This window comes from Rhinoderma darwinii, chromosome 1, assembly GCF_050947455.1.
Source record: "Rhinoderma darwinii isolate aRhiDar2 chromosome 1, aRhiDar2.hap1, whole genome shotgun sequence".
Taxonomy (NCBI): Eukaryota; Metazoa; Chordata; class Amphibia; order Anura; family Rhinodermatidae; genus Rhinoderma; species Rhinoderma darwinii.
In genome coordinates this window covers 307,401,801-307,414,283 of record NC_134687.1, presented here as the reverse complement: position 1 = coordinate 307,414,283, position 12,483 = coordinate 307,401,801, and the positions used below count along the sequence as shown (strand labels likewise).

General features: G+C 41.4%; 1 protein-coding gene across 2 annotated transcripts; it reads left to right on the top strand.

Annotated features, from left to right (window-relative positions):
* The first annotated feature begins 208 nt into the window (after window positions 1–208).
* On the top strand, window positions 209–7,705 carry HAPLN4 (hyaluronan and proteoglycan link protein 4). Of its 2 annotated transcripts, none has more exons than XM_075825492.1 (5): window positions 209–328; window positions 1,419–1,539; window positions 2,624–2,986; window positions 3,066–3,368; window positions 5,537–7,705. In XM_075825492.1, exons 2-5 carry the CDS (start codon window positions 1,419–1,421, stop codon window positions 5,893–5,895), a joined length of 1,146 nt encoding a protein of 381 aa, XP_075681607.1. In that variant the 5' UTR covers window positions 209–328; the 3' UTR covers window positions 5,896–7,705. The 2 variants fall into 2 exon arrangements, with proteins under 2 accessions (XP_075681607.1, XP_075681606.1); XM_075825491.1 differs by lacking the exon at window positions 209–328 and adding an exon at window positions 846–1,030.
* Window positions 7,706–12,483: the final 4,778 nt, after the last annotated feature.

The window sequence follows — 12,483 nt, the reverse complement described above, 5'->3', positions numbered from 1 at the left end:
GTAAGGAGCAGATTTTCTGAACATAACAACATGTCGATCTGCGCTCGTTTGCTCCCTTTACATGGAGCTATGACTGTGAGCATGGGGATGAACAATCGTTAATACGATCGTTCGTCCCCATATAGTTTGTATATTGTCGGAAGCACATCTCCCTGTTTACATGGTTAAATGTGCTGCTGACAAACGATAATTTTTTTGGCAGATCCGACGAACGAGCGTTGACACGTTCACAATGATGGTGAGTGAGGGTTTACAGCCAAGAGCCCAGGTCACTTCCTTGGTTGATAAACGCCCAGTGGACACTTGACATCTCATTAGCATACGGCACGTGAGTCATTAAAATGTATTTTCTCTGTTATGCTAGCAGTATGATCGCCACAAAGTGGATGTTTAAACTTGTTTCTTCATCACCTATGTAGTGATGTTAGCAGTTTGAGGGGGTCAAAACTCCTGGCAGACTATCTTTAACTTTTTTAAAAGAAGGGTCCAGCAGAAACAAATGTCTACATATCTCCCTTTAACCATGGGACTACACTAAAAGTGTTCAGCATGTAAAGGAAGTTTGTAGAAAGTTTTCTTTATTGTCTGCAGGATATTGTCATACATCAGTGTACATATTAATACTATTTATCAAACATCCAATACTATTATGGAAAAATCGACACAATAATCTACACTTAACTCTTCCCTATTTGTTATGGGTCCTGAAAATGCTCCATAGTGTACATCAATCATCATCCGGTGAACTGTCCTGTGATTATTAGGGGCACTTTGGTGCAGTCTGCCCCTGCAGTCTAGCAATGCAGGATGTGAGAGGTACAGTACTGCAGTACTGAGCTACGGGACATGGAGCTGCCTGCTCCCTATCTCTCCCCCCTCCATCCCAGCCCAGGCTCTGCAAGGAGGAAGGAGGGGAAGGGGGTGTCTCAGTATTTTGGTGCAGTTCACATAATGCTGGATGCAAGAACAGGCTGAAATATCTGTGGGACTCTCCTAAAATCCTGAGGTCAATGTTAACAGGAGCCTAAAGGTAATTTTAGAGTATTTCTTCCATCATTGTGTTCTATACATTTATAATTCTCTGCACTTTTCTACAAGATTGCAGTATTCTTTTCTCTTCTTCTCTTAACCTCTTGTCTTTCATGTCCTAACTCTCACTATGTAGCTCTTGTGTCTCTTGATCTCTTTTCCTCTGTACGTAAGACCAACTCATAATGCATTCATTACATAACTTTTTTTGTCCTTACAGATTGAAACTAAAAAATATTTACAATTCTGTGTACAATGTAGACCTGCAGTGTTATCTATATTTGACATATATTTCACTCTGACATCCTCTCCATGTTGTGTGCACACTAATCCTTCCAACTTAGTGACCCCTTCTTTATTTGGTGTCCTCTGTCTCTGTCTTTCCCCAGATGTGCTGTGGGTATATAACCTTCTCCTATCTCTTCTGTGCTCTATACCTGGCTGTCCTTCTCCATTCAGTGCTTCCTGCAGACAGTAACAGGGGCCAGAGGGTAATAGTCCATGTTCAAGGTTAGAGACTGCTCCAAGTTTGCACTTCTTTGTATAAGAGTATTACACAAAAAGACTCATTTATTATGGATTCTATACATTGTTAGGTTGGATTTATACAACTTTTGCTTTATTCTTATCATAGCAAAATTAAATTGCTTCTATTCCCCATGATGGGGATTTTTCAATCCAATCACCATTTATACCCTGGGATTATAGCGATAACAGTGAATTAGAAGTAGGCCAGATCATGCTTGCATGCATGTGCATGCCTTTGCAAGTCACTGACAGCAGAGCAGAAGCACAGCCAATGTGTCTCTACTAGTGTAACTGTTTGGGGCATCCAGTTTGTGATCAGTGGCTATGCCCATAGCTGCTTATGCCAAAGGGAGAGTGGCTTGACCCAGTAACCACCCCCTTCTATATGCCACTGGTTACTCTTCATATATTTGTAGTTATCTATACTAAAAATCTAACATATGACATTGGGCCAACATGACCTGAGCACATTTAAAGGATTTCCTGTATCTCTGACTATTAGTCATAAATATAATAAAACCTTCTACTGCTGAAAATACCTTAATAGCACAGCTATCTCTACCCCACAGTTGAAACTTAGCTGGGGACCGCCACAGTTGAGCAGTTCCCTTTGGGTAGAGTTCTTCATTAAGGATATGCTGAATCTACTATATGGCTGGACAATTCTCTACATTTTTCATTTTGAGCAAAACACAGCAGCTTATTAAGTGAAATTTAGCCAAGAATATAATTCTTAAAATATCTGTGACATTGGTTCTCAGGACACAGTGTTTTATTACTCCCATTGTTGTTTTCTGATAGTATCAATATAGAAAAATCAATAGAGCTAAAACATTTAGTGTGATCCACTTATGGACCTCATTTGCATGGGTGAGAGGGTGAGTTGTTGGCCTTTTTTCAGAGTAAGTTTTTGATTACACTCAGTACAGAGATGGAATAGAACTCACCTGCAATACTCTGCAATCCAGCACTAGAAATGACATTACATAGCATCCCAAAGAATCTCTTCTATTAGCAAATTTTTATCTTTACTCTCTTTCTCCTCACTCCATAATTACCATTTTAGAGGATGAGACTGGTGAAGTGATTGTACAGACAGCTCCAGGTATAGTGACCACACATCGGGGTGGATCTATTATTCTTCCATGTCGCTACCACTATGAACATTCTGGAGAGGATCCTGCACCAGTACGCATTAAGTGGTCCAAGATCAGTGATCCTGCATTCTTTATTGATGTGTTTGTGGCTCTGGGGAAGGAAAAAAGAGGATTTGGCTCCTATAAGAACCGTGTGTCTCTACAAGAGCATGACCCAGGCGATGCGTCACTGATCCTCCACAATATTACTCTAGATGATTATGGAAGGTATGAGTGTGAGGTGACCAATGAATTAGAAGATGACACAGGGACCGTAAAACTGGATTTAGAAGGTAAAATAATTCACATTAAAACATATGTGCCAAATTAGTTTTCCCTCTTTACTGTTAGTTCTTTTTTCCTTCATTTCAGGTGTGATCTTCCCTTACTACCCACGAGTGGGACGGTATAAAATGAACTTTCATGATGCAGAGCAGGCCTGTAAGCAGCAGGATGGGATTCTGGCTTCGTATGATCAGCTTCATGAGGCCTGGCTTAATGGGCTTGACTGGTGCAATGCAGGATGGCTGCACGATGGCTCAGTGCAGTATCCAATCTCCAAACCCCGGGAAGAATGTGGAAAAAAGGACACCCCTACTGGAGTAAGAAACTATGGCTACAGACACAAGGATGATGAGCGCTATGATGCTTTCTGTTTTACATCCAATCTTAATGGTATAATTCTGTGTTACCTACTGTAAATTATAAAAATATTACAAATCCCAGAAAATTAGAAACCATTGAAGTCACTGGGGCAGATTTACTATTCAAAATGCACTGAAATTCTGGCTGAAATTGAACCAGAATTGTGGCATACATGCTGTGCGCCACATTTAAAAACAGTTTTAGACACTTTTTTTTTTACACGCGTGGCTTAGCGGAAAGGGGCATGGTCTAGCAGATAGGATGTGAATTAAAATGCATCAACATGCACCAAAACTGTTTCAAAATTTTGGTGCAAAAAACTGGCATAAACTAAGCCAACCAAGTAGTGGTGTAAGGAAGAGAAAGGTGTCTAGCATGTCTAGCTAGATGCGCAAAATTTACAATATAGCATGCACCACTTTTATCAAATTTGGCGCATTTTCTGACTGCAAAAAATTATGTCATAGAAAAAAAATCCCCCAGTACATTAATACATAACTTTTAATAAATCATATTTTTAAAATGGAAGGCCCTCTTCCTAACAGATAATCCTAATGGACCCTAATAAGGCCCTGCCTAATCAGAGCAACGACGTTGAAAAGGATGACCCCGAACTCCGCCCTGGCCTTCGTAAAGCCCTATACAGCCCTACCACTAGACTCCAACCAATAAATATGGGTGCTAATTGGCAGGAGCAGGGGAAGTAAAGCCGTAAAAGTCTTGTCTAAGTTTGCACTGTCTAAAACTTAGACAGTATTAGTAAATCTGCCCCATTAAGCTTTAGGGCTAAGTGATTTTATACAGGTCACAAAATTTCGATGTGTCTTCTAAACAAGGGCATACGTACCATAGAGGTAGACATTGCATTTGATATGGGGCCCTTGGAGAGAGAGGGCCTGGTCTTGGTTGGTCCCATCTCCTTTGCTACTGGATTGTGAGAACCTGTGCAGGACCCTCTCCAGAGGAACTGCATTGAGCAGTTGAGCAAGCAAGGAAGTGTGGAATAAGCCCAAGGATCATGGAAAGGGTTCGGAAGGGAAAGCAAAATTTGGGTCCTTATATCTTGGGTGGCAAAACCTGGCATCTTTATGGGGGGGGGGGGAGAGATTTTGAACTTTGCTATGTGGTCCTCTATGTACGTCGCTGCTTCTAATATTCAAAATAATTAATTGTTGGTGACAATACACAGTAAAACAAGAAAAATTGTTCCCCAAGACCTGACTTCTTGAGACCACTGAGAAAATTCTGCCTCAAAATTACATTTGGAATTTTGAGGCAGTTTTTGATCTGCCTGCACGTCGTTTGCCGCGTATTTCATGCCGTTTTTTGCTCGCACCCATTGAGCGCCATGGGCGAAAATGCCGCAAAATACGCTTTCTCTGACTCCCATTGATGTTAATGGGAGGTCAGAGACATAAATGGCAGAAGAAAGGGCATGTCGCTTCTTTTTCCTGCGAGACGGTTTTTCCGCTCACGGGAGAAAAACGCCTCCACCTCCCATTAAAATCAATAGGAGGTATTTTTGAACGTTTCTTGTCAAAAAAACTCTGTGTGAACTGACCCTAACTGTGATAGTGGTGGAAATATTTGCATATGTACTTTTGATACATGTGGACTGATTCCTCTAACCATAGCCATTGTCCACCGGTCAGGGCTTGAAGACAGGGCTATAATATAGTTTATATTAAAAAGCTAGAGCATATTTAGTGTGCTTTAGGTTAGTTTTTATCCAAGTATATGACGGTCAATATTCTTTTATAATATTACTGTACTGAGCATTTCTATGCTGCTGACTGCATCTGTCTTATGATCATGCATCTAAGGAGCTCTGTAGAATGTTGAGCCATGAAACTTTGGAGGACCGATAATTTAGACAATGCTGCATAGTGGTAATGCCGTAGCATATTGTAGCTAATAGGGAATTTAGTTTGCATCTGTTTTAGCATATATAATTATTACCCATATGATATGTGGTATTTGCACATTATTAGTATCTTCCAAACCACTGAAATATTCATGAAAATGTAAGTGATGTTATATTGTTTTTTGCATGTGTGGACAGTATATTGTACAGTGTAAAATGATCATGCGTTGCAATTGATAAACAGAATATTTTGAAATATATTATAATCTGTAAGGAAATAATAAATCGAAAGATATCACTTTAAACCCATAATTATGAGATTTATTTATTTTAGGCAAAGTTTATTTCCTGAAGACATTTAACAAGATGAGTTTTCCAGAGGCAGCTAAAGCCTGTCAGAAGAATGGTGATAAATTAGCCAAAGTTGGTCAACTTTATGCGGCCTGGAAACTGCAGCTTTTGGACAGATGTGAAGCGGGATGGCTTGGTGATGGCAGTGTCCGCTACCCCATTGTAAATCCAAGACAAAGGTGTGGAGGCACAGATCCTGGGGTGAGGAACCTAGGGTTTCCTAGTAAAAAGTATAAGTTATTTGGGGTCTACTGCTTTAAGGGAAAAGGCGAAGCAGAGGAAAATGAAGAAAAAGAAAACATAAAGGATGGAATCAACCGATGGAAATCAAATCATATTTAGCGCATGTGATGATGGAGCTTGCTGACCATGTTCATGATCTGATACGAATACCGACATATACAAACCTATATATGAACTCACACTGAAAAAAAAGACAAGCTTGTGTCTAATCAATGTGGAGCAACCTTAAATTGTTAGAGAATTGGTCCATTTACATAACACATCTAAGCTCATAGTAAGGATATTAGACTGAGATGGAAACAAAACAAACATAGAAGCACTGAAGAAAAATTTATTATGAAGTCAAGTGAAGAAGTCGGGAAATGGATCACAGCCTCATCCCAAATCTTATTAAGTAAATGCATGACAATTTCCATAGTGCAACCATGCAACATTTTAGCTCAATAAACCCTTCAGTTTACCGACTATGAGAAAGAAATGGATAAAGAAAGTGGTGGACATAGAAAAACTACAACTGTGTTTTATACAGGAATACAGAACTCCTGCGATGGACAAGAAGCCTGTATTTCATGTGTGCAGTCAGATTACTCGAATACGCAGCGAAGACCAATGTGCTGATTTTATTATCCTGAGACCACTTGGCCCCATTTGTGTAATTATATTAGTGAGAAAATATTGTAGCTTTTTATAATAATGGGGTGTAAAAGGGGTTACCAGAGTAATGACTGGAGGGTCTTATCAAAGTCTTACAGGAACAATGCACTTTTGCAGACCTTTCTATATTACCTGTTGCTTGCAAGGCTATTTTGTAGTGATGGGAGGCAGGAAGTACAGGGAGACCGAGGGTCAGTTCAAACTGAAGTTTTTGTCAGGCAGAAAAAAATCTGCCTCAAAATTCCTACTGGATTTTTGAGGCAGATTATGAAATTTTAGCATCCTTTTGCACTTTTTTTGCCACATATTTTGTTGTGCAGTTTTTAGATCAATCAATTACAAAAACCACAGGCGGTGCGGCACATTTTTTTTCTGCCTCCCATTGATTTCAATGGAAGGTCAGAGGTGGACCAAGAAAGGGCATGCCGGTTTGTTTTTCCGTGAGTGGCCAAAAGCTGCCCGGGTTAAAAAAAACCCTCTGTCTCCCATTGAAATCAATAGGGGGAGATTTGGGGCCTTTTTGGCCCTGATTCCGATGCGGTTTCCACGTCAAAATCCGCAACAAAATACGCCATGTGAACTGATCCTTAGGTTTCCAGTACTAGGGATGCTACTTCAGTGTTTCTATCCCAACAAACCCTCTATTTGTCCCACATGGTCTTACTTGCTCAGGGAGGCAAAGAAGGAGCGAGATTAACTGCCAGCCTTGTCTTCATGATAAATGGCAGCACTATTCTTGAAGCCCTATTACACAGCTTGTTGATCTGCGCTCGTTTGCTCCTGTCACAAAGAGCTATGTATGGGGACGAGCGGTCGATACCCCGATCAATTGTCCCCATACATTATTACCATGTCGGCAGCGCGTCTCTGTTTTACACTGGGAGATGTGCTGCCGACAACGATAATATTTGACTTTTTTAAAACGATACAATGAGCAGATGATCGAGCGTTTGCTAGTTCATCTGCTGATCGCTGCCCTTTTTACACAGGGCAATTATCAGCAACAAGCGTTATATGAACGCTTGTCTACCCGATAATTGGCCAGTGTAAAAGGCCCTTAAGAAGAGAGTCTGGTAGGGAATCAAAGTAAACATGTAACTGCAAGCATCTATTGTCCAAGTGTATGTTTGGTGGGGATGCTGGTTATTGGAGGATATGCTCGTAAATATCCTACTATAGTGGGAGATACAGTACATCTTGCTAATGTGTTGGGGTCATTACTATAGAAGGTCAGGAAATAAAAATTGTTACTACATGTGTGAAGTGGAAACGTATTACTAATGAGGTAAATTGGATGATAATGCAGTACAGGGTGCAACTGCAGGTATGATGGATTATGTGCTACTATAGAGGTAGGAGAGGAGTTAGCCAGGGTCATAGCTAGAGATTCCTTTACCCAGGCAAAAATTCCGTTTCCTGGCCCTGTATGTAAATACCTGGATCAAGGCAGGGTGGCTTGTTGGCACTGCCTCTGGCACCCAACATTCAGGAAACATGCCCCGCCAACCCCACTTTAGCTACGCCTGTGAGAAAGCTGCCACTGATATAGGGAAGGTATTACCTGTGGATAGGAAGAAATGTGTTCTACACAGAGCTAGGAGGGTGTGTTTGAGGTTTAGTATACAATTGGCGCCATGCATGTACTATATCTCATGTTTTAAAAGTTTCAGATCTCTGTTTAAGGAACTTTTGCTGCTATACATTCTATTTAAATTACATATGAAGTTAAAGAGTTATTGCCTACTCAGACATTTATGCCATATCCATAGGACAAGCCATCAAATTCTGATTGGGACCTGCACCTATCTCCAAAATAGGGGTCACCCGATCTCCGTCCCCCAGCCGGTGACTATCGCATCCAGGCAATAAAATGAATGAAGAGGTGGCTGCGCATGTGAGAGGTGGACCTGCTCAGCCTTTTTTGTACCTACCTTAGAAGTGAGTGGAGAGAGTCACCCACATGCACAGCCACCTTTTCATTCATTCTCTGCCTGGATGCCGCTGCTAATTGTCTCAATTGGAAATACCCCTTTAAGTTTCATTACACCCTGGTTATTACGGCCAACTCCATAAAGGTGTTTTCTGGTTTGATGTAAATAAATCTTAATTACTGAATAGATGTAAAGTTATACAACTTTCTAATGTAGCTAATTTAAGTCTCTCACCATTTTTAAGGTTTCTGTTTGTTGACTGAGAAAGAGAACATTCTTGTCTACATCCAGAAGCTGAAAACTGACAACCTGTAAGGGTACATTCACACAGCTTATTTTTAGCCGTTTTTCGGGTCGTAAACGGCTGAAAAACGGCTAGAAAATCGGAAGCAGAACTCCTCAAAACATCTGCCCATTGAGTTCAATGAGAAAAACGGTGTTCCAAAACGTAAAAAACCAGGCACACAAAAAAGAAGTGCATGTCACTTCTTCAGCCATTTTTCATAGACTCTATAGAAAAACAGCTCCAAAAACGTCTGCGAAAAACGCCGCAAAAATCGCAGGTGGCTTAAAAAACGTCTGAAAATCAGGATCTGTTTTCCCTTGAAAACAGCTCCGTATTTTCAGACGGTTTTTATTTTGTGTGTGCACATACCCTAATGTTGAAGAACAGTTAGGGCATGACCACACATGGCGGAATTCCTCCGCAACTGTCCGCATCAATGCCGCACAGAATCTGCGTTGCAGATTCTGCAGCGGATCTGCACAAAATGTGCAGAAAATTGATGCGGACTGGCCGCTGCGGACTGCAGGAAAAGTGCTTCTCTTCTCCCTATTCAGTGCAGGATAGAGAGAAGGGACAGCACTTTCCCTAGTGAAAGTCAAAGAAATTCATACTTACCGCCCGTTGTCTTGGTGACGCGTCCTTCTTTCGGCATCCGGCCCGACCTCCCTGGATGACGCTCCAGTCCATGTGACCGCTGCAGCCTGTGCTTGGCCTGTGATTGGCTGCAGCCGTCACTTACACTGAAACGTCATCCTGGGAGGCCGGACTGGAGACAGACGCAGGGAGTTCTCGGTAAGTATGAACTTATATGTTTTTTTACAGATACATGTATATTAAGATCGGTAGTCACTGTCCCGGGTGCAGAAACAGTTACTGCCGATCGCGTAACTCTTTCAGCACCCTGGACAGTGACTATTTACAGACGTCTCCTAGCAACGCTCCCGTCATTACGGGAGCCCCATTGACTTCCTCAGTCTGGCTGTAGACCTAGAAATACATAGGTCCAGCCAGAATGAAGAAATGTCATGGTAGTAAAAACAATACGCTCCGCAGCACACATAAGATCTGCGGACTTCATTGCGGAATTTTGACTCTCCATTGAAGTCAATGGAGAAATTCCGCCATGAGTCCGCAACCAGTCCGCCACTGCTCCGCAACAGACAGAGCATGCTGCGGACAACAAATTCCGCTCCGCAGCCTATGCTCCGCAGCGGAATTGTACGCATCGTGTAAACGAACACTGCTAAATTAAAGTGAAAGTCAATGGAGAAACGGCTCCGCTGCGGATTAACGCTGCGGAGTGTCCGCAGCGGAATTTAAGTGAAATTCCGCTATGTGTGAACCCGCCCTTAGAGAGTGAAAAAGCTATAGAACAGGAAAGGGATTTGTTCTGTTGATGTAATTAATTTAAAGGGAATGTATCACCTACATTGTTTTTCACTAATTAAAATCAGATAGTGAAACAATCTTTTTTTCTAATCTGTTTTTCTTTTTTTAGATGTATTTATTCTTTTTTCTTGACATAATATGAAGGCAGCCATCTTGCCTGAGCTGCTGTTAACAGCAGCCACATGCACCATAGGAACCAATAGTCTGGAGCTGACCCTATGACTTCTATGGGAGAGTTTTCTAGGCATGCTCTGTGACCTATGAAGAGGTTATTGTGCAGGGAGGGGTTGGAGGGGAGCTGTGTCCGTCACCTATTATCAATGGTGGATCCTGTGTTATCTATATATAGGTGTTACCTGTCATTGTAATCCTGCCTGTGATGATAATGAGATGACTGCTGAGAAGTGATCTCTGCAGAACAGGAAGGGTCAGTCTATTGTGAAGCTCAGTAGCCAGTGTGAAAACATACAACTTTATAAAAAAATCACCAAAAATTCTTATCATAAAAAAATTATGTTTATCATAAAAACATGCTCCATAGAACGAGCATGTCGGCTGTGTGATACAGCCAGCACGTTTCGGTACGGAGCGGGTTCCCGGTCGTTTTTCTCGTTAAATGCCGCAGTCAATAGCGACCGCGGCATTTAAATGACTAAAAACAGGGGGGTGACCCTCTGTAACGTTCCAACGGCCCCCTCGCTGCGCGATCGTGAGTTCCGTTGGTTGGCATGGCAGCCTTGGGGCATAATGAAGGTCCCCAGGTCTGCCATCTTTGTACCCCGGCAGGGCTTCATAGGAGACTGTCAGTATCACAATATACTGCAATACATTAGTATTGCAGTATATTGTTCAAGCGATCTAGCGATCACTGGTTCAAGTCCCCTAGGCGGACAGGAAAAAACTGTAAAATAAAGTTTTTATAATAAATAAAATTAAAAAATTTGACATTTAAATTTTATTTTTTTCCCTCAAGCACATTGTAAAAAAAGTTAACATAACTTGTATCAACGCGTCCGTAAAAGTCTGAGCTATTACAATATATCACTATTTAGTCTGCACGGTGAACACTGTAAAAAATAAAAAAATTAAACTGTCAGAATTGCTGTTGTGATGTCACTTCATCTCCCAGAAAAAAATGAAATAAAAAGTGATCAAAAATTCTCATGTACCCCAAAATGCTACCAATAGAAACTACAGCTCGCCTCGCAAAAATAAGCCCTCACACCGCTGAATCGACTGAAAAAGAAAAAAGTTATGGCTCCCAGAATATGGCGACAAAACTCAAATTTTATTTTCAACAATAAGTTTGTTCCTTGTAAAAGAAGTAAAACATAAAAAAAACTATATAAATTTAGTATCGTTGTAATCGTATTGATCCGCAGAATAAAGTTAACATGCAGTTTTTGCCGCACAATGAACACTGTAAAAACAAAACCACCCAAAAGATTGAGGAATGTGTTTTTTTCCTAATACACCTCACAAATATTTGTGCTGTGCTGTGAAAATCTACAACTTGTCCCCGCAAAAAATAAGTCCTCATACGGCAATATTGATGGAAAAATAAAAAAGTTACGGCTTTTGGAAGGTGGGGAGGAAAAAACTAAGTTGAAAATCCGAAAAATGGCTGCGGCGGGAAGAAGTTAAAGATGTTTGCCTACACTGTATTCAATTGTACCAAACTCCCAGCTGCGAAGTGTTATCTCTGTACAGGTTTTCAGCCCCTATATGTAAACAAGACTGTTTCTATTCACTGACATCCAACAGAGATCTTGAAATTTCTGAGACATTTAAATACTTAAAGAGGCTCTGTCACCAGATTTTGCAACCCCTATCTGCTATTGCAGCAGATCGGCGCTGCAATGTAGATTACAGTAACGTTTTTATTTTAAAAAAACGAGCATTTTTGGCCAAGTTATGACCATTTTTGTATTTATGCAAATGAGGCTTGCAAAAGTACAACTGGGCGTGTTGAAAAGTAAAAGTACAACTGGGCGTGTATTATGTGCGTACATCGGGGCGTTTTTAATACTTTTACTAGCTGGGCGTTCTGACGAGAAGTATCATCCACTTCTCTTCAGAACGCCCAGCTTCTGGCAGTGCAGACACAGCCGTGTTCTCGAGAGATCACGCTGTGACGTCACTTCCCCAGGTCCTGCATCGAGTCGGACGAGCGAGGACACATCGGCACCAGAGGCTACAGATGATTCTGCAGCAGCATCGGCGTTTGCAGGTAAGTAGCTACATCGACTTACCTGCAAACGGTGATGCTGCTGCAGAATCAACTGTAGCCTCTGGTGCCGATGTGGCCGACACGATGCAGGACCTGTGAGTGACGTCACAAATCTGCACTGCCAGAAGCTGGGCGTTCTGAAGAGAAGTGGATGATACTTCTCATCAGAACGCCCAGCTAGTAAAAGTAGTAAACAC